Below are 22196 nucleotides of genomic sequence, written 5' to 3'. Positions count from 1 at the left end.
TTACCCACCTCGGAAGGATGGAAGGCTGAGTCAACCCTGAGCCGGTGAGATTTGAACCGCTGAACTGCTGATCTAGCAGTAGCCTGCAGTGCTGCATTTAACCACTGCGCCACCTCGGGGAAGATGGGAAGAGAGGGATAGGAGAGAGGAAGAGTGAGAAACAGAAGGGAGAAGAAAGATGGGAAGAGAGGGATAGGAGAGAGGAAGAGTGGGAAACAGAGGAGAGAAGAAAGATGGGAAGAGAGGGATAGGAGAGAGGAAGAGTGGGAAACAGAGGAGAGAAGAAAGATGGGAAGAGAGGGATAGGAGAGAGGAAGAGTGGGAAACAGAAGGGAGAAGAAAGATGGGAAGAGAGGGATAGGAGAGAGGAAGAGTGGGAAACAGAAGGGAGAAGAAAGATGGGAAGAGAGGGATAGGAGAGAGGAAGAGTGGGAAACAGAGGAGAGAAGAAAGATGGGAAGGGAGGGATAGGAGAGAGGAAGAGTGGGAAACAGAGGAGAGAAGAAAGATGGGAAGAGAGGGATAGGAGAGAGGAAGAGTGGGAAACAGAGGAGAGAAGAAAGATAGGAAGAGAGGGATAGGAAAGAGGAAGAGTGGGAAACAGAAGGGAGAAGAAAGATGGGAAGAGAGGGATAGGAGAGAGGAAGAGTGGGAAACAGGAGAGAAGAAAGATGGGAAGAGAGGGATAGGAGAGAGGAAGAGTGGGAAACAGGAGAGAAGAAAGATGGGAAGAGAGGGATAGGAGAGAGGAAGAGTGGGAAACAGAGGAGAGAAGAAAGATAGGAAGAGAGGGATAGGAAAGAGGAAGAGTGGGAAACAGAAGGGAGAAGAAAGATGGGAAGAGAGGGATAGGAGAGAGGAAGAGTGGGAAACAGAAGGGAGAAGAAAGATAGGAAGAGAAGGATAGGAGAGAGGGTAAGGGGGGAAGATGAGGAGGATAAGGAGGAGTGGAATGAAGAGAGAGGAGAAGGAGAAAGGAAGGGGAAGTAGAGTAGGAAAGGATGATGGAGGGAAGAAAGGAGGTAGGAGAGAGGCAGAGGAAAGAGGTGTATGGAGAGCAGAAGAGCCAATAATGGGTTTTTATCTTTCTGGGCGTTGATGACAAGAGGAACTGATGTAATTACTACTTAATGCAATAGGATACTCTCTACGTAATAGTATACATGTGATTGTATGTTATGAAAGTGGAAAATAAAAAAGTATATTTTTTTTAAAAAAAAAGACTTGCTGGCCGATGCCAGTGCCAGAAACCGAAGTTCATTTTCCGGCGCGCGCATGCTTCCTGGCCCCCTCCTCTTCCTTGTCGTGGCCCAGACATACGCACACGTAAAAGTGTTCCCTTTTGGGGCACTTGGTGCCAAACAGGTTCGCCATCCCTGCTCTATTCCATCCCATCCCGCGTGGACTTCCAGAGCCCCTCAGCCCCCCCGGTGTGGACTTCCCACTCCCAGAGCTCCTCATTCCGGGGGTCCCTTGTTGTTCCCAGGAGCTGAGCGAGAACCAGAGCACCCCCAAGAAGGAGAAGCAGGAGTGGCTGTCGAAGCAGAAGGAGAACATCCAGCACTTCCAGGCGGAGGAAGAGGCCAACCTGCTGCGGCGCCAGAGGCAATACCTGGAGCTGGAGTGCCGGCGGTTCAAGAGGAGGATGCTGCTGGCGCGCCATAATCTGGAGCAGGACCTTGTGCGGGAGGTGAGTGCGTCTGTCCCCCCCCCCCCCCTCTCCGGGGAGGAGACGAGGCCCCCTGGGAAGCCCTTGGTCCATAAGGAGCGGTTCTCGGCTCTCTCCACTGTCCTGGATGGGCCAGGGCTGCCTCGGGTTTCAGGATACGTCCTTGACTTAACGGCTGGTCGCTTAGCACCCATTCAGAGTTATGACGAACCTCCCCTCAATCTACTTCGTGCCTGTTTGAAGCTAGGATGGAGCAGGCGTCTCAGTTCCTCCCTCCCTCCATTCTTTCTTTCTTTCCTTCCTTCTCTTTCTTGCCTCCTTCCTTCCCTCATTTTTAACTTGTTCATCTTCCTTCCTTCCTTCCTTCCTTCCCTCCCTCCTCTCATTTTTAATTTGCTCATCTTCCTTCTTTCTTTCCTTCCTTCCCTCATTTTTAACTTGCTCATCTTCTTCTTTCCTTCCCCCCTCCCCTCATTTTTAACTTGCTCATCTTCCTTCTTTCTTTCCTTCCCTCCTTCCTGCCTTCTTTCCCTCTTTCCTGCCTTCCTTCCTTCCCTCATTTTACCTTGGTCATCTTCCTTCCTTTCTTCCTTCCCTCCTTCCTGCCTTCCTTCCCTCTTTCCTGCCTTCCTTCCCTCCCTCATTTTACCTTGCTCATCTTCTTTCCTTCCTTCCCTCTTTCCTTCCTTCCTCTTTCCTTCCTTCCTTCCCTCCTTCCTTCCTTCCTTCCTTCCCACATTCCTATATCACCCATCTGTCCTAAGGCAGTGGTCCCCAATCTTTCAATCTTGGCAGACCGGCAGCGGGAGGGAAGAGGGAGACGGGATGGTTTTGTGCCTGCGGAAAACACCCCAGTGCCCACCTATTCCCCCACCACCTCATGGCCCAGTTCCAAACGGGCTGCTTGGCCCTACACCAGGCCACAGACTGAGGGTTGGGGTTTGACAGAGTCGGCCTCTTGCCCCCAAACCATCTGGGTCCTCGTTTTACCCACCTCGGAAGGAGGGAAGGCCGAGTCAACCCAGAGCCTTGTGAGATTCGAACTGCCAAATTGCAGGAAGGCGGCAGTGGGCAGAAGGAGGCTGCGGTGCTCTCTAGCCGGCAAAGGGCCCTCTCTGTGGCCTACCCGTAGAGGAGGTAGGTGGGCAAATTCTGGTCTTCGTTGGCCTTTGGGTGGTGACTCACTCTAGCCCAGTTCGTGGCTCGGCCGGCCGGCCAGATTCCTAGGCTCCGCTCTCGGCCTCCGCTCTCCCTGCGCCCGCTTTCCCAGTGCCAGGCAGCCCTTCCTCAGTGCCCCCTTCCTCCCACCCAGGAGCTGAACAAGAGGCAGACCCAGAAGGACCTGGAACACGCCATGCTGCTGCGCCAGCACGAGTCCATGCAGGAGCTGGAATTCCGGCACCTCAGCACCATCCAGAAGATGCGCTGCGAACTCATCCGGCTGCAGCACCAGACCGAGCTGACCAACCAGCTGGAGTACAACAAGCGCCGCGAGAGGGAACTGAGGCGGAAACACGTCATGGAAGTTCGGCAGCAACCCAAAAGTCTGAAGGTACCTTTCCCCCCCGGGGGGTGGGGGGGGCGTCACGGGCCTCGCAGGAGCAAAGGGAGTTTTAACAGATTAGCAGGACCTTGTAGGTCATCTAGTCCAACCCCTCTGGCCCCAAGTAGGAGACCCTGCACCATTCCTGACATATGTCAGTCCAGGCTCTTCTTGAAAGCCTCCAGGGATGAAGTTCCCACGACTTCCGAAGGCAGCTTCAGTTCCGTCGGTTGATGGTTTCTCACTTGTCAGGAAATCCCTCCTTATTTCCAGGCTGAATCTCTCCTTGATCAGTTTCCATCCATTCTTCCTTGTCTGGCTTTGGGGAATAGCTTGACCCCTCTAATCTTTGGGGCAGCCCCCCCAATATTGGAAGATGCTCTCCTGTCTCCCCTGGTCCTTCTCTTCCCTAGACTAGCCAGGCCCAGTTCCTGCAACCGTTCTTCCTATGTTTGAGCCTCCAGGCCTTTGATCGTCTTAGATTCAGATTAACAGACTTGGAAGGGACCTTGTAGGTCATCTAGTCCAACCCCCTGCCCAAGCAGGAAACTCTACACCATTTCTGACCAATGGCAGTCCAGTCTCTTCTTGAAAGCCTCCAGGGATGAAGCTCCCACAACCTCCGAAGGCAACTTCTCTTCCATGGGTTGATTGTTCTCACTGTCAGGAAATTCCTCCTTATTTCCAGATTGAATCTCTCATTGATCAGTTTCCATCCATTCTTCCTTCTCTGGCCTTTGGGTGCTTTGCTTGACTCCCTTCCTCCTCTCTGGGGCAGCCCCTCAAATATTGGAAGATGCTCTCCTGTCTCCCCTGGTCCTCCTCTTCCCTAGACTAGCCAGGCCCAGTTCCTGCAACTGTTCTTCGTATGTTTGAGCCTCCAGTCCCTTCATCATCCTGGTTGATCTTCTCTGCACTTTTTCCAGAGTCTCCACATCGTTTTTATAGTGTGGTGACCAAAACTGGATGCAGGACTCTAGGTGTGGCCTTACTAAGGCTTTACAAAGTGGTATTAGTCCCTCCCTTGATCTTGATTGTATCCCTCTGTTAATGCAATTTAGGATTGCGTTGGCTTTTTTGGCTGCTGCCACACATGCCTGGCTCGTCTTTAACTGGTTGTCCACTGAGGCACGAGGCAAGGGGATGCGAGGCTGAGACTATCTGTTGTTAAGTGAGACAATTGCTCAGCGCGTTTTGCCCCATCTCGCTCCCCTCTGGATACGTTGCCGCAGGTCCCCTCCTGCTGCGAAACTGGTGGGACCTCTTATCCTCGGTGGGCAGGGATGCCACCCTGTGCCCGCTGCCCGCCTGACCCGCCTGTCTCTTTTCTGCGTCTCCCCCTCCCAGTCCAAGGAGCTCCAGATCAAGAAGCAGTTCCAGGACACCTGCAAGATCCAGACCCGGCAGTACAAGGCCCTGCGCAACCACCTGCTGGAGACCACGCCCAAGAGCGAGCACAAGGCCGTGCTCAAGCGGCTGAAGGAGGAGCAGACCCGCAAGCTGGCCATCCTGGCCGAGCAGTACGACCACAGCATCAATGAGATGCTCTCCACGCAAGCGGTAAGGACTCTTAGCAATAGCAGTTAGACTTATATACCGCTTCATAGGGCTTTCAGCCCTCTCTAAGCGGTTTACAGAGTCAGCATATCACCCCCAACAATCCGGGTCCTCATTTCACCCAGATAGATAGATGGATAGATGATAGATTGATAGATAGATAGATAGATAGATAGATAGATAGATAGATAGATAGATAGATAGATAGATAGATAGATAGCAATAGCATTTAGACTTATATACCGCTTCATAGGGCTTTCAGCCCCCTCTAAGCGGTGTACAGAGTCAGCATATCGCCCCACAGTCCGGGTCCTCATTTCACCCAGATAGATAGATAGATAGATAGATGATAGATAGATAGATAGATAGATAGATAGATAGATAGATAGATAGATAGATAGATAGATAGATAGATAGATAGATACATACATACATACATACATACATACATACATACATACATAGATACATAACATACATACATACATACATACATACATACATAGATACATAACATACATACATACATACATACATACATACATAGATAGATAGAGATGATAGATAGATAGATAGATAGATAGATAGAGATAGATAGATAGATAGATAGATAGATAGATAGATAGATAGATAGATAGATAGCAATTGCAGTTAGACTTATATACCGCTTCATAGGGCTTTCAGCCCCTCTCTAAGCGGTTTACAGAGTCAGCATATTGCCCCCAACAACAATCCAGGTCCTCATTTTACCCACCTCGGAAGGATGGAAGGCTGAGTCAACCTTTGAGCCGGTGAGATTTGAACCGCCGAACTGCAGAACTGCAGTCAGCTGAAGTAGCCTGCAGTGCTGCATTTAACCACTGCGCCACCTCGGCTCTCTTGACCAGGGATAGATAGTTGTAGTGGGATCTCTGGGGCAGATTTCCTCAACTTTGTGGACATCCAGCCCCAGAACTTCCCAGCCAGTAATTGGAGGATTCTGGGAGTGGAAGTCCACCCTTCTCAGTGGTAGGATTCAAATAATTTAACAACCGGTTAAAAGGAGGCCGGCTGAGCTGGACATTTTCCGCCACTCATCCCAGAAGCACCAACCTCAAGCTCTCCTCTCTCTGCTAGCGGCCGCCCTCTCCCTCCCTGCTGCCAGGAGATCCCATGTTCCCCGCCGCAGCCAGGCCCGGTTGTAGAGGCCTATGGGGGCCAGACGGCCTTGGCCATGAGCCCAGCAGAGCAATAGCAATAGCAGTTAGACTTATATACCGCTTCATAGGGCTTTCAGCCCTCTCTAAGCGGTTTACAGAGTCGGCATATCGCCCCCACAGTCTGGGTCCTCATTTCACCCACCTCGGAAGGATGGAAGGCTGAGTCAACCCTGAGCCTAGTGGGATTTGAACCGCTGAACTGCAGATAACAGTCAGCTGAAGTGGCCTGCAGTACTGCGCCCTAACCACTGCGCCACCTCGGCTCTATATGGCCGAAAGGAGGGAGTCGGGGAGTGTCGGAGACCTACCAGCAGCATGAGCCCTGCCTAGACTTCCCGGGGTGGCTCCAGAATAGTTGCGGGTGGCCCATGGCGGTAGTCACGTGGCTCGGATGCCGAGAAGGAAGGCCGAACAGCGCAAACGCAGAGAAAGAGAGCGAGCGAACCTTCCTTCTCCCGCTCCCCTCGGGTGATGTCGCAGCACGAAGCGGCTCTAATAAGCTCGGGCGAGCCGCCGGGCGAGGAGTGGGCTATGAGGGGAGGGGCAAGTCTTCAGCCGGTTCGCCAAACTGGCAAACAGCTAGCCATCCGTTCTACCGAGCCGGTGCGAACCGGCTAAATCCCGCCACCGATTTCTGAAAGCATGCCAACTGGGGGGTCCCGGGTGTCGCGGAGTGCCCCTGTCTTAAAGGGGCCGAGGTTGGGCAGGTTCCCTCCGGAGCAAGCGTGTCACGGTGAGCCCTCCGGCCTTGTCTTCCAGCTGCGTCTGGACGAAGCCCAGGAAGCGGAGTGCCAGGTCTTGAAGATGCAACTACAGCAGGAACTGGAGCTGCTCAACGCCTACCAGAGCAAAATCAAGATGCAGGCCGAGGCCCAGCACGACCGGGAGCTGCGCGAACTGGAGCAGAGGGTGTCCCTACGGAGGGCTCTCCTGGAGCAGAAGGTACGGAGGGGAGGGGAGCAGGGTCTTCCTCCTGCCCTCTTTGGCCCAATTCTCCTCCTCCGCGGAAGGCCCCCCGCAGTCCCCAGGGGTTGGGCCAGTTGGGGCGGCCATAATTTCCCCGGCAGTTTCCTTCCCTTAAATTCCACCCTCCACCTACACAGGTAGTCCTAAACTTACAACGCTTCACTTAGTGGCCGTTCCAAGTTGCAACGGCACTGGAACAAGTGACTTAGGACAACTTTTCACACTTACGACCGTTTCCCTCATCCCCGTGGCCACGTGATTTGACGCTCCGATGCTTTGACCACTGACTCACATTTACAACAATTGCAGCTTTGCGACCTCCTTGACAAGCAAATTCGGTGGGGAAGCCAGATTCACTTAACAACTAATCTAACAACTTGCAGGGGTTCACTTAGCGACCGTGGCAAAAAAAAGTCGTAAAATGGGGCAAAACTCACCTAACGCATTTCTCACCTGCCAGCATAAATATTAGGCTCCATTGTGGGTCGTAAGTCGGGGACTCCCACTAGCTAGTCCTTGACACTCGACCACAACTGAGAGCAGAGTTTCTGTTGCTAAGCAAGACGGCTGTTAAGGGAGCCCGTCTAGTTTTACGGCCCTTTTTTTGCCATGGTCGTTAACCAAATTACTACATCATTAAGCGAATCACACAGTCATTAAGCGAATCCAGCTTCTCCATTGCCTTTGCTTTGAAGCCAGCTGGGAGGGTCACAAGTGGTGATCACCTGAGCCAGGGACCCTCTAAATCCATTGTCAATATAGCGCAGTTGACAAGCATCCAATTTTTTAAAATAAAAACACACATTAATAGCAATAGCAATAGCAGTTAGACTTATATACCGCTTCATAGGGCTTTCAGCCCTCTCTAAGCGGTTTACAGAGTCAGCATATCGCCCCCACAGTCTGGGTCCTCATTTCACCCACCTCGGAAGGATGGAAGGCTGAGTCAACCTTGAGCCGGTGAGATTTGAACCGCCGAACTGCAGCTAGCAGTCAGCTGAAGTGGCCTGCAGTGCTGCACCCTAACCACTGCGCCACCTCGGCTCTTTTTTAAAACATTGGACCCAGTGCAACCGTCCCGGCAATGCCTTTGCCATGCATACTAAAATATAAACTTAAATATTATAACCTCCGTGTTTATTTACAATTGGCCTGTTCAGTATTTACAAATATCAGGACATCATATTTCCATCCCTGTTGCTTAGTTCTTGTCTTATACATTTTCCCTCTTATGATTTCATACATAATTCTAATCTCTATTCCAGTGTTTCTCAACCTTGTCAACTTGAAGATGTCTGGACTTCAACTCCCAGAATTCCCCAGCCAGCGAATGCTGGCTGGGGAATTTTGGGAGTTGAAGTCCGGACATCTTCAAGTTGACAAGGTTGAGAAACACTGCTCTATTCTATAAATCTTAGTCATTCCTTATTTTGGGTCTTTTCTGTTCCAACCATCGATAAAATTTGTCCCAGATCTTAATAATATTCGGATTCGTCTTTGTTCTTCAATTCCCCACGTCATTTATCCATTTCAGCACAAGTCAGAATTTTCTCCTGTGTGCTGCTCCGGGAATCCAATCATGGGTTAACTTAGCCTTCTAGCCTTGAGACTGAGTATGCAAATATCAAAGTTACGCCTCCTCTGACTGGACTTCCGCTTCCTCCCCAGTCCTTATTACTCAGTCAAGCTACGAGACTTATTTTCAACGCTCTCTTGACTAATTGCTAATATTTCTAGGTTAAGGATGAAATTACTTGGTTTTTCACTGTGGATTTCTTGCTGGATTGGAGGTAAAGCGGCAGATTGCTGTCAGGCGGATTCCTCCCTCGCTATTTCCCTTAAAGGGATATCGGATCGCTGCAGCTGGAGTGGGCTTCTCCGCCTGCCCTCCCTTATCATCAGCGCGCCAAGGAAGCTGAGTCTCCCAGCGCTGCCACCCCTGCCGGATAGCACCCGCCCGCGGGCGCGGTCAGATCCGAGGGCTTGGCTTGTCGGAGCGGGGCTTTCCCCCCCCTTCCCCCGCCTCCCTCCTTTGTGCCCTCGCTGGAGCGGCTGCCGGAGAATTACACGGATCGGCTGTTGGGAATTTCCCTTGCGGTTTCCTTTGAATTTTCGCGCCTTTGAAGCCGGTGACCTTATTTGGAAGCGCTTTTCACGCATGCGCTCTAACGCCTGGGATGAGAAGGCAGATTTTGTTCGCGCGCTTGAGTCTGCGCACTGCTTCCGCCCCTCCCTTTTCCCTCACTCGAGTTTGCTGACTCAGGGAGGAGGTCGCTTCTCTTAGTCTCTGCTTCCACGTGGCGTTCTTGGCGAAGTGCTTTCAATTGCATTCCTTTGTCTCGCTGATTGAGCTCTTTCAAACTCATATCATGGCTGATCAATTGCAAGGTACTGTCCGGCCAGTCTCTGAGCCCCGTTCCCCTGGCGAGGAGGGGCCAGCCCTGGGCCCAACAGGGCCGCGACCAGGGCCTCTACTAGTAGGCCTCGAGCCTCATCTACTGTTCGGGATAAGTCGCACAAGCGCAAGGACAAGGCCAAAGTTTCCCCCCCAAGGCATCTGGGGCTCCCATTTCTTCCCCTCCGGTTTTGGTTCAGCAGCCTGTGTCTCCGGTGAGGTTGTTGAGCAGGGTTGGTCTCCTGATATTCAACTTCCCCAGGGCCCTATTCCCGAGGTAGGGGGCTTTCGGGCCTCGTTCTCCCCCAATTATTTCGGAGGCTAGTGGGCTTCTCTTCGTTCACCTCCACGCGCTGGGCCCTCTGCCACGTTCACCCCCACAGCTGCAGGCCTCAGGCCTCTGGAGGCCAGGATTTGGGCCTTTTCTGCTGAATTCTACAGCATGATCTCAGAGGCTATTTCCAGAGGGGTGGATGCGGAATTAGCGCGTAGATCCCAGGTCTCCAGGCCTACTCTGGCCTACTCAGGCCTGGCTCCCCAAGCAGTACAAGGGGATTCTTCCATTCTGCAAACTGATCCTCCTTCCCCTTTACACTCTGTGTTTTAGCGCACAATCTCCCTTAGTGGAAGAAGGTGAAATCCAGGATAGGGAACTCTCTGGTGACGAGGGCCTTCCTGTGGACCTGCCTCCGCCCCCTGGGCTTTTCAGGCACACTCTTTTCAAATCCCTGCTATATAAGGCCAAGACTACCACCCACATGGGGGAGGCAATTTCTGCAGAAAGTGCTGCTGTGGGCCTGGATGCCACCGAGCGGCTCTTTGCTGAGCAGGTGGCTCTGCAGGATTTTATCCCATCTCCCAAGCTTTTTTCTTGATTTAATCCAAAAGCAGTGGGATGAGCCGACCGCGGTTAAGCCCCCTGGGTCTGGTGATAGGAAGCTTTTCACATCTTCCCCAGAGTTGGAGGCCCTCCTGCAGTTTCCCACAGTGGATGCTCCCATAGCGGCTCTTGCTTCACCGGCGTTAATTCCTTCTGAAATTTCGGAAGGATTGAAGGCCGAGGACCGCAAGGCCGAATCGGTCCTTCGCAAGACTCATCAGGCAGCAGCGTGGGCCTTGCGATCAGCCACTGCAGGCTTCCTTCTTTAATAGGACTTCCTTTAGTTTGGCTGAGACAGCTACAGGAAAGGCTGGATCCGGAGGAACTGCGCCTCCATCAGGATGTCACCAAACTGATAGCGGCCTAGAGTTTTCTGCTGATGCCACCCTTAGCGCGGCAAAGTTTGCTTCCCGAGCCGTGGCTTCCAATGTGGCCTCTCGCCGTTTGCTCTGGCTCCGCCACTGGCAAGCTGATATCAAATCCAAGTGGCGTCTAGCGTCCACGCCCTTTAAGGGCGGGGCCTTGTTTGGTTCGGTGCTGGATCCAATTCTCATTGAGACTCGGGACAGACGTAGGGTGCTTCCCTCCACAAGTGCCCGTGTGGCCAGAAGGCCACAGCCTTATGGTAGACGGCAGCCCTTTCGGTCTGGGGACTCGGGGTTTACCTTCTGCCCCCTATTTCCCCAACTATACCAGGGGGTTCTCCAGGCACAGGACCGTGGCCAGGACCGAGCCGGGGCCAGAGACAGGGGGCGCCAGCAGAGTCAGGCGCAGAGTAGACGGTCATTCCGAGGAGCGGGCAACCGATCTTTCGCAGATACCGCTGACTCGCAGGAGGTAGGGCCCATAGGAGGACGTCTCTTGGCCTTCGCCCACCGGTGGGCGGAGCTCACGTCAGACGCCTGGGCCCTTCAAGTAGTGAGTTTGGGTCTCACGCTAGAAATTTCTATCCCATCCCCCCGAGAAGGTTCATCAGGTGCCCTGTGCCCAGGTGCCCGTCAAAGCGGCGCCTTATGGACACCGAGATATCTCATCTTCTCACCATCAGGGCCATAGAGCAAGTTCCCAAAGGGCAGGGAGGCCTAGGGTTTTATTCCATCTTGTTCCTAGTACCAAAGAACTTCGGGGGATGGAGGGCAATCCTAGATTTGAAACAGCTCAATCAGTATATCAAATACCAAAAATTCAAAATGCACTCTCTAAAGAGCATATTTGCTCCCATCCGCCAAGGCGACATGATGACTTCCATAGACATCAAAGAAGCGTACCTCCATGTGGCCCATTCATCCGGCACATCGGAAGTTCCTGCGGTTTCACTTCAACGGCCGTCATTATCAATACCGGGCCTTGCCATTCGGCCTCTCCTCGGCCCCGCGCACGTTCACCAAGCTTCTGGCAGTATTGGCAGCCTCCCTTCGCTCAATTCCAATACGCATCAATTGTTATTTGGACGACGTGTTGGTGCTGTCGTCCTCTCGAGATCAGGCCCTCCGAGACCTACAGGTCACGATGGACCGCATTGCGGGACCATGGCTTTGTCCTCAATCTGCCCAAGAGCCACCTGCGCCCAACCACGTCCCTCCTTCATCTGGGAACCACCATCAACTCGATGTCGTGCGAGGTTTTCCTGTCCCCGGAAAGGAGGCAGAGCATATACCGCCTAGCGCATCATGCGCTATCCCATCGGCGAGTACCGCTGCTGTCGCTTTCCAAACTGCTAGGGAAGATGATCTCCTGCATCAGCGTGGTGCCCTGGGCCAGGTTCCATGCGCGTCCTCTCCAGTGGTTCCTGCTGCCCTTCCAAAGAGCGCATACCAGTCATTCCCACATCAAGGTGCAGCTCCCGGGCAAGGCCAGGCGGTCCCCTGCATTGGTGGATGTCGTCCAGGCTCCTCAGGGGATGTCCATTCAAGGAGCCGGACCGCGTTCAAGTTACAACGGACGCCAGCTTATTCGGATGGGGGCCCATGCCCTGGACAAGGTGGCCCAAGGTCGATGGTGGACCAGGAGCTGGCGAACAGCATAAACTGGCTGGAGTTGCGGGCCATCCGTCTGGCTCTCCCTGGAATTTCGGGACATTGTATCTCATCACCATGTGTTAATCCTGACCGACAATGTGGCCTCCAAGGCTCACATCAACCGCCAAGGGGGACGCAGTCCAGAGCTCTGATGCTGGAAGCGGAAAGGTTGTTTCCATTGGGCGGAGCCCAGACTCTCATCGATTCGGGCGGAGCACATCTCGGGCGAAGCCAACACTCAGGCGGACTGGCTGAGCAGAGCGACTGTGGATCAGGGGGAGTGGCAGCTCCACCCCATTCTCTTCCAGGAGCTCTCTCGCCGCTTCGGCCTGCCCCCGAGGTGGATCTGTTCGCTCACCGCACAACGCACAACTTCCCCGGTTTTACTCCCGATACCAGGCTCCGGGGGCGGAGGGGGTAGACGCTCTACGCAGCCGTTGGCCGGCCGGCCTTTCTCTATGCCTTTCCTCCTCTCCCGATCCTTCCGTCGTTCATTCAGAAGATATTGACAGAACAGGCGGAAGTGCTGCTGGTCGCTCCAATGTGGCCCAGACGTCCCTGGTACGCAGACCTCGTCCATCTGTCCGTTTCGCGTCCTTGGAGGATCCCGGACGACAAGATTCAGCTCCACCAAGGGGCTCTCCGGCACCCGGGCCCTCAGCTGTTGCAGTTAGCCGTGTGGCACGTGAGCGGGAGATGCTAGCGGCCCTCCACTATTCAGACGAAGTCATCTCTACAATTCAAGCGGCCCGTCGCCCGTCGACTACCCGTATTTACGAAGCTACCTGGCAGGCCTTCTGCCGCTGGTGCCGACGCACCGGGGTCGATCCCATCAAGGCCTCGGTGCCCCAAGTTCTGGATTTCTTGCAGTCCGGCCTCAACAAGGGGTTGGCACCAAACACACTTCGCCGTCAGGTCACAGCCTTGTCAACGGTGGTCGGGGGTGGCCAAGGCCGCTCCTTATCCCAGCACTTGCGAGTTCGAACCTTCCTTAAGGGTGCTTCCAACTTACGACCGCCGACGGTACATCGTTATCCCACGTGGGATTTGACCTTGGTTCTCAGGGCCCTTACAGCTGCCCCCTTTGAGCCTCTACACTCCATCAGCCTCCGCTTGCTGACACTCAAGACGGCTTTCCTGGTGGCCATAACATCGGCCAGGAGGGTGTCGGAGCTAGCAGCCCTTTCGGTTCGTGCGGATCTTTGTATCTTCCACCCGAACAAGGTAGTGCTTCGTTTGGATCCGACCTTTCTTCCAAAGATAAACTCATTGTTTCACAGAACTCAAGAACTTGTCCTGCCGGACTTTTGTCCTCACCCGTCTCATCCGCGGGAACGTCAGTGGCACCATCTGGATGTGCGCAGGGCCCTTCGTCGCTATGTGAAGCGCACGGCGTCGTTCCGAAGATCGGAGGCCCTGTTCGTCTCCTTCCAGCCATCTTCAATGGGACAGAAGGTGTCCTCCCACACCATCGGCCGATGGTTGAAAGCTTGCATTGCGTTGGCGTATGACACCCACTCCAGACCGGTTCCAAGGCGGATCACTCCTCATTCCACCAGGAGTGCGGCCACCACAGCGGCCTGGGCGACGCAAGCATCTGTGGAAGAGATTTGCAGGGCGGCCACTTGGGCATCCCCCTCGCCCTTTATTCGCCACTACAAGATTGATGTCTTCGCCTCGGCCGAGGCGTCCTTTGGGCGGAGAGTGTTGCAAAGGGTCCTTCCGTCTGCGGAGGAGCCTGACCAGCCTAGCTCCCGCCCTGGGAGTTCATTGCTTTGATATATCCCATGATTGGATTCCCGGAGCAGCACACAGGAGAATGACCGTTGTCTTACCTGAACGGTCCTTCTATGGGTGCTGCGAAGGGAATCCAAACCCGCCCGCAGCTTCGGCTGGTCAGGGCTCCATTTGACTGTGACTAGTTACTGACTGGACTTGACTCCGTAGTGCCGGATGACTTGCGGCTTGTTGAGGATTGACATAATGCTTCTTCGGTGGACTTCGTAATAAGAACTGGGGAGGAAGCGGAAGTCCAGTCAGAGGAGGCGTAACTTTGATATTTGCATACTCAGTCTCAAGGCTAGAAGGCTAAGTTAACCCATGATTGGATTCCCTTCGCAGCACCCATAGAAGGACCGTTCAGGTAAGACAACGGTCATTCCTAATTATTTCCCCTTCCTGTGGGATTTCCCTGTTTTGGGCAAAGACCCTTCTTGCTGCCCTAATAATATGTATTATTAAATAAATTATCATTTATGATTCCCAAAAGAAATAGTTCTGGTTTGAATTCTATTTCCTCTTCGGTTATCTCTATCAGCCACTTTTGGATTTTCCGCCAATATTCTTTTGTTTTTTGGCACGACCAAAGCCTCCCAAAGCCTCTGCATGCTCTTTCTTTTGCAAAAGATGGCCCGGTTTTTTGCTCGTTTCCCCCCTTCCCCCCCCCCCCAGCCTCCAGGAGCACCCTAAGAGCCTCCCAAAGCCTCTGCGTGCCCCTTTTTGTTGTTGTTGTTGCAAAAAATGAGGTGTTCAGAGGGTTTGGGAGGCCTGCAAAATGCAAAAACCTTTTTTAAAAAAAAAATATGTACCTCTTCAAAACCATGATGCGTCTTATACTCCGGTGCATCTTGTAGTCCAAAAAATATGGTAGCTTTTGGGATATATCACAGTGATGGTGAACCTTTTTGGCACCGAGTTCTATTGTTATTGCTAAATCGGAACATGCGTGCATGCAAGTGTGCACATGCACAACAGAGCACCGGAAGCCCAAAGATAGGATGGCCGGTGCACACAGACCCGTTTTTGGGGCAGTTTTCAGGCCATTTTGGGGGTCATTTTCATGCTGTTTGGGGGCCGGAAACACCCTGAAAACAGCCCAAAAATGGCCTGAAAAGCACCTCAAAATGGCCCCAAAAATGATCTGGTTTTTGGCCAGTTTTTCGGCTGTTCTCAGGCCATTTTGTGGCACTCAGGTGCCCGTGAAGAGCAGTGGTGGCAGCATGCCTTCCCACAGAGAGGGCTCTGTGTGCCACCCCTGGCACGTGTGCCACAGGTTCACCATCACGGATATATCATATGGGCACAGATCTGGTGAAAAACAGCTCTGAAGGGTCCCACGGTTTTCACCTAATTAAAAGGTCTTTCCCTTTTCCGGTTGCCTGGTGACCTCACTCCTCCTTCCTCTCCCCAGGAGTGAGAGTGGCCTTGGTTCCCAAGAGAAAGTGTTTTATTTTGGCTACCAAAACCCCAGCTAGCTCTAATCCCCCCCCCCACCTCCCTAGCCCTGAGTTCCAGGGTGGCAGCCCTGAAGCTGTCAAAACGGCTTCGGTCAGGGGAGCTTCAGGGTTGGCAGAGGGTTCCCACGACTGGGAATGCACGATTTGTTCCGCTTACTCTCCAAAGAGCCACAGCAAAAGGGAGTCCCACCCCGGCCAAGGGGAAAAGCAGGAAGGGGTCTCTGGGGGACCTTCGGGGTAACATCCCCTTTCTCTTTCCCGATTTTTTTCCCTGTCCAGATCGAGGAAGAGATGCTGGCTCTACAGAACGAGCGCACGGAACGGATCCGGGGCCTGCTGGAGCGCCAGGCGCGGGAAATCGAGGCCTTTGATTCGGAGAGCATGCGCCTGGGCTTCAGCAACATGCTGCTCTCCAACCTCTCCCCCGAGGCCTTCAGCCACAGCTACCCCGGAGCCTCCAGCTGGTCCCACCACCCTTCGGGGGGTCCGGGCCCTCCCTGGGGCCACCCCATGGCAGGCCAGCCTCAGGCCTGGGGCCATCCCATGCAAGGGGGCCCCCAGCCGTGGGGACACCCCTCAGGGCCCCTGCAGGCGGTGCCTCGGGGTGGCTCACTCGGGGTCCGTAACAGCCCCCAAGCCCTGAGGCGGACGCCTTCCGGGGGACGGACTGAGCCGGGCATGAGTCGCAGCGCCAGCGTCACCTCGCAAATATCCAATGGGTCACACATGTCTTACACATAATACCTTCCGTTCGGTGCCCCTTTTACGGGCTGGCCGCCCTGCCGGCACCGTCTGCCCGCCCAAAGGAACTGCCGACAGGCCTCTTCCCCCCCAGGAACCGGTCCCGGGCAAGCGCAGGCTCCGGGTACCGTTCGGTGGGCCCGTCTTGCGCGGCAAGCATTGCGTTCCGCGTTTGCTATTTGGGATGTCATAGTATTTGGCTGTAGTGTGGCTCTCTCACCCGACACGCACCGGCTTTAAGGAAGCTCCGTGCGGGCACAAGGGGTAGGAATGCCTCCCCCTCTTCAGGGCTGTGGGGAGAGTGGGGTCCCCGCCTCCCCTGCAGCTCAAGGAGGAAGGCGAGAGCGTCCCCCCTTTACCTCCGAGGGTGACTTTGTCCAGGGGGCCTGGAGTCCCAGCTCCCTTTCGCCCGTGTCGGTTCACCTGCCCCCCCAACGCCCCCTCCATGGGGTTCCTTGTAGGGAGGGGCCCAAGCAAAGCAGCTCCCCAGGACCTTGCCCATCAAAAGAGGCCGCCCCCCCAGGCCCGCGGGCTTTTGCGCGTTTTCTGTTGCACTACGACGCGCAGCCTCGCGAATTTCCGGGCACGCGCGGCGGCTTGGACAGAACTGCACTAGTAAAATGCACCTGCTCGAACCCCTTTGTGCAGCTCGGCCCCAGGGGCTGGGTGGCGTGCAAGTGGCCGTGAGTGCATGCGCGCAGGGGAGGGGGAGGAGCCAAGGGGAGGGGCAGGAGAGCCTTTTTTTTCAGGGCTTAATACTGTGACATCTCCCCAAGTTCAGCCTCAGAACTCCGTGCCGGACCCACATTCCCGGCCGGTGCACCTGCTCTCCTTCCGAACCCTCCCGGCCCGCAGCCAACCACGCTCAGATGCCAGAGGTTCTTCTGAACGATGCCATAAATCGCCCCCTAAATGCCGCCGCCAAGAGACCGGGAGTCTCTGCTCCTCCTGACACTACGTTTCCCAGTTTTTATTGGGCTTGCCACATGATTATTATTATTGTTGTTGTTATTATTATTATTTTTCTCGTTTACACGTCCAACCGCAACCGTTTGTAAGGGTTTGACTTGCCACGGGGAGTCGCGGCTGCTGCTGCCGGCGACTGGAGAGGTTGGTCGCGGGGCAGGGCCGAGTGGGTGCCAGTCCTTGCCAAGCCCGCGTCGAGCGGGCGCCTCGGTTTCTGTGGGCGACTCGGCCTCTGGGGAGCCACGCGGGGCCCGTCGCGGCCCCAGAGGGAGCTGGCTCTCGGTACCTTCTGTGCCACGGCAGGGAAGGGGGCCTGGCTTTTAGTGCCCGTGGGGTCCCCGGGAGCAGCTGGTTCTTCAGCTTGGTCAAATCGCTACCCAGCTGTGCCACCCGGCGTTCTGTTGTACATTATTTTTCTTGCACACTTAAAAGCAAACACTAGCTACTAACTTTAGGATTTGCCTTTTAACACACCTATAGGGCTCAGAAACGTAAAAGTTTTTTTTTTTTAAATGTCTCCCCGTGACATACCTGTATAGAAGAATATACTCTCGTACGTGTCACACTTTCAATCTCTCTTTCTTTTTTTAAAATCGGTGTGACTTTTAATTTAGCTAAATTAAAACACACACACACACCACTCCAGCTCCTTCGGTTCGGCTACATCTTCCGCCTCCCACCCCCCCATCCCACTTCGGCTTCTGACTGGGGAGCAGAAGGGGGCCTGGAGCCTGGCCTGAAAAATGGGAGGGGGACAGAAGACACACACACACCGCTCCCTGAATGGGGCACAGCTATAGTGGCCAACATGGGGGGGGGGGAGCAACAGAGCCCCCTGACTCGATGTAAGTCCTTGGGTTGCTGCGAGCTCTCTTTTGGGGTGGGGTCTGCACTGCTCAGCCAATGAACCCGTTGCAAGGAGGGAGGGGAGGGCAGTGGCCCCACACACCCATCGTCCTCGACCAAGGACCACCAAGCCCAAACTCCTTGCCCAGGTGGCATCTTTAAGGCTTTCCTCAACTCCTCCAGATGCCCCTTCTGCCACGCGACCTCGGTTATTTGAGGGAGGGGCCAGCAGACCCTCCCCGACCCAGGAGTTGCACTCTGGACATGCCCAGCAGCCCCCCCAGCCCCCACTCGCCCCCCCCCCCCAGCCCTCAAAAGCTTTGCTTGCCTCGACAGTGAAACTCGACAGTGACGTCGAATGCGATATTGGCGTTTCCGTTGCCGGGGAAGATTCGCGATGGAAGCCATTTTTCTCTACGCGCCCCCCTCCTCCTCCTCCTCCCCCTCCTCCTCCTCTGCCATGTACATCCATCCGTGCCAGGCTCTCCATGAAATTAATATTTTAAGTAAAACAATTTGCCAAACCCCGCCAGCTGCCTTGGTCTTCAGTGTTTGGTGTGTGCGGAAAGGAGAGAGTTTGTGTGCGTGTGTGTGTGGGTCTCCAAAAACCTCCGTGGGCTTTGTGCTCTTCTGAAAGTCGCAATGCAGGGAGAGACAAATGCAGGTTTTTGGAAAGTGTTCCTTTCACGCCCGTTAACGAAACGCGTTTCCTCCGGCGCGAGGAATGTTTCGTTTAGCCGCATAAGAAGATTTTTCCGGGATGAAAGTTGCGCATTTTCAGAATTGGGGGTTTTGCAGGATTTTTCAACCTCCGCTTCATCCTCTTTGGGGAGCTCCCTTTCGCCTGCCTTGCAAAATCGTTCCGTGGCCTTTGAGGTGGGGTGGTTTCCCTGCAGACGTCTCGTGACCCAGCTAGGCAACGTCATCAGTTCTCGATGGGAGGGCGGGTTTGCGCTTGGTTTATGTACGAGCGGTTTGCCGGCAGTTTAGAAGTGAAAAGCAGCCTACTCAAGGATACACCCAGAAGAAAACCGTCTTCCCCAGTCATATAAACAGGGAGTATATGAAGAGATCAAACCTGGGTCGCTTTCAGCACTGATGACGTTACCTACCATGGAAACGCCTGCAAGAAAATAAGAGAGTAACAAGCACCACACAGTCCTCCTCCTCCTCCTCCTCGCACTGATGATGTCGCCTAGTTGGGTCATGAAATGTCTGCAAGAAAACCACCAAGCTCAGAGTAACAAGCACCCCACAGTCCTCATATTCTCTCCACAAACCCCATTCCCTTCTAGCACTGATGCTGTTACCTAGTTGGGTACTGAAATGTCTGCAAGAATAAGCTGAGAGAGCACCAAGGGCCTCGTAATCGTCATCCTCCTCTCCTATCACTGATGGTGTTACCTAGTTGGGTCATGAAACGCCTGCAAGAAAACAACCGTCAGAGAGCACCAAGGACCCCACAGTCGTCCTCTTCCCCAAACACCTGTCCCTACTAGCACTGCTAGTGTTACCTAGTTGGGTCATGAAACGCCTGCAAGAAAACAGCCCAGCTCAGAGAGCATCTCAAAACAGTCTGGTGCCTTCTTTTCCCCCCCTCTTCCTCCACAAACCCCTCTCCCTTCTAGCACTGATGATGTTACCTAGTTTGGTAATGGAACATCTGCAAGGTAATATCCGAGCACCAGGGACCCCCACAATTCAAGCTAGTCTTATCGGTAACGCCTTATTTTGTCTTTCCACTTTATCTCATGAAAGGGGGGGGGGGTTGGGGGCAGAGGGGCGAATTTTCCATTTATTCCCTGGCCAATTTGCACTTCCGAACACTCCCAACCAGATGCCTGATTCTGGACGGGCCATTTTCTCCCCAATTTTCATCCCTGTGGCTGGAGACCTCGAGACCATGATGTGCCATAACAGCCAACTCTTGTCAAGCCATGGCTCCCCCCCCCACCCCCCCAGGCAGAGCCTGTGGAAGAATCTGACAGGTGAAGTGCCATGCCCAGGTGAGTGGCACAGGTTGAAACTTTCTGCTGTGTTTTCACAGAGACACCCCCCCCAATTCCCTCCCCACCATTTCTGCTTCGGAAAAAATCCCCTTAGCCACGTCAAGTGAGCAACAGGTAGCCCTGCTGTGCTCCCTGGAGAGGCTGACCCACGGTGTTCCTACCCGCTTCCCCCCAGGGCCCACAGCAAGCCCACACTTCCAACGTGATGGTGCAATGACCATCCAGGGCACGGCACAGAGATGACCCACCCAAACCGCCTGGGTCCCTTGCTGGAACCGCCAGTGAGCCAGGCCTGCTGGTTTTCCCGTAGGCGCCATCTTGGTTTTTTTGCTTCCGCGCATCAAACTCGAATCAAGAAAATACAAGGCAACATTACAGCTTGATTGCTTTTTTAAAATATATATATATATATATATATATATATATATATATATATATATATATATATATATATATATATATATATATATATATATATATATATATATATATATATAATATATATATATATATATATATATATATATATTCTTTTTAAACAACACGTACAAAACAAAGCAAGAGAAAAAAAAACTTCCTCCATTTCATCAAGCATGTCGTTTGGTTCCAAGTTTTGTGCATAAGAATAACATCACTGGTTTTGCATTAAACATAACTGGATATTTCGCTGTCATTGAGCATTTATGTGTTCAGATTACCATAAATATTCTTTCATTTGTAACAATCCTTATTTCCTTGAATTCATAATTATCTATCAAAAAACAATGGGCCTTTAAAGTATTATAACGTCACCTATCTCCAAGGGGAAAAAGCGGAGATTACAGCTTGATTTCTAATGAACGACTCACAACTTCAACGTCACCTGGGACTGTAAATTAACTTTAACTTTTAATAGATTTATATGCCGCCCAATCCCGGGCGGCTTACAGATAAAGTTAATATAAAAATTAAAAATAACAAACAATTTAAGAAGAAACAATTTAAATACAAGACACCATACACTCAATCTGGGTGGGGCTGACCTCATTCCTGAAGTCAACAGCCACAGGCCTGCCGGAATAGCCAGGTTTTGGTGGCTTTTCGGAAGGCCGAGAGAGTGGGGAGGGTCCGGATCTCTACGGGTAGATCGTTCCAAAGGGTCGGAGCAGCTACAGAGAAGGCCCTCCTACAAGGAGCCGCCAGCCGGCATTGTCCGGTCGATGGCACCCGGAGAAGGCCCAGTCTGTGAGTTCTTATCGACCGTTGGGAGGTATGTGGCAGGAGGCGGTCTCTTAGATATCCGGGTCCTAGGCCATGTAGGGCTTTAAAGGTAATGATCAGCACCTTGAAGCGTGTGCGGAGACCGATTGGAAGCCAGTGCAGCTCGCGGAGGATAGGTGTAATATGGGTGTATCTAGATACACCCATAATCGCTCGTTCGGCTGCGTTCTGGACTAACTGTATTCTCCGAACACTTTTCAAGGGCAGCCCCATGTAAAGCGCATTACAGTAATCGAGCTTAGAGGTGACGAGGGCATGAGTGACCATTCGAAGTGCTTCCCGGTCCAGATAGCGCCGCAACTGGTGCACCAGGCGAACCTGGGCAAAGGCCCCCCTGGTCACAGCCGACAAATGGTGTTCTAATGTCAGCTGCGAATCCAGGAGGACACCCAAGTTGCAGACCCTCTCTGAGGGGTGTAAAATTTCACCCCCCAGGCTAAGGGATGGAATATCTGGATTATCCTTGGGAGGCAACATCAATAGCCACTATTATAGACAAATCCGACAGTAGCGACCCTCCAGGATACCACTTCTCCAGGTCCCCTGAATTGTGGTCAATTGCTGGGACCCCTCGCATGGCTCCGAGCAGAATTGCCGGTTTTTTTCTGGCGTTTTTCTATTCCACCGGACGGAGCAGAGAAAGCCGGTGGCCATCACACCTCGCACACGCGCAAATTGTAGAATGCCTTCTTCTCTCGGCCAATTGGACATAATTAAGGGACCTTGGGGGGGGTGTCTTCTAATCCCTTGCTCAAGCAGGAAAAACATTTTGGACAAATGGCTGTCCAGTCTCTTCTTAAAAACTTCCAGTGTTAGAGCATTCACAATTTCTGGTGGCAAGTCGTTCCACTGGTTCATTGTCCTCACTGTGAGGAAATCCCTCCTTAATTCCAGGTTGCTGGAATTCCAGG

General features: G+C 53.2%; 1 protein-coding gene across 1 annotated transcript in view; it reads left to right on the top strand.

Moving 5' to 3' along the window:
* TAOK1 (TAO kinase 1) overlaps window positions 1-18316 on the top strand; it is a 57233-nt gene extending 38917 nt beyond the window's left edge. The window contains exons 15-19 of the mRNA XM_087702910.1: window positions 1487-1690; window positions 2982-3221; window positions 4560-4772; window positions 6728-6910; window positions 15743-18316. Coding sequence (XP_087559036.1) covers window positions 1487-1690; window positions 2982-3221; window positions 4560-4772; window positions 6728-6910; window positions 15743-16204 — 1302 coding nt within the window. The 3' untranslated portion in view covers window positions 16205-18316. The remainder of the gene's footprint in view (window positions 1-1486; window positions 1691-2981; window positions 3222-4559; window positions 4773-6727; window positions 6911-15742) is intronic.
* Window positions 18317-22196: the final 3880 nt, after the last annotated feature.

The sequence above is a fragment of the Thamnophis sirtalis genome, unplaced genomic scaffold (assembly GCF_051295495.1).
Source record: "Thamnophis sirtalis isolate CommonGarterSnake01/CBP01778 unplaced genomic scaffold, rThaSir2_p1.2 scaffold_17, whole genome shotgun sequence".
Taxonomy (NCBI): domain Eukaryota; kingdom Metazoa; phylum Chordata; class Lepidosauria; order Squamata; family Natricidae; genus Thamnophis; species Thamnophis sirtalis.
This window is presented reverse-complemented; position numbering and strand designations above follow the sequence as displayed.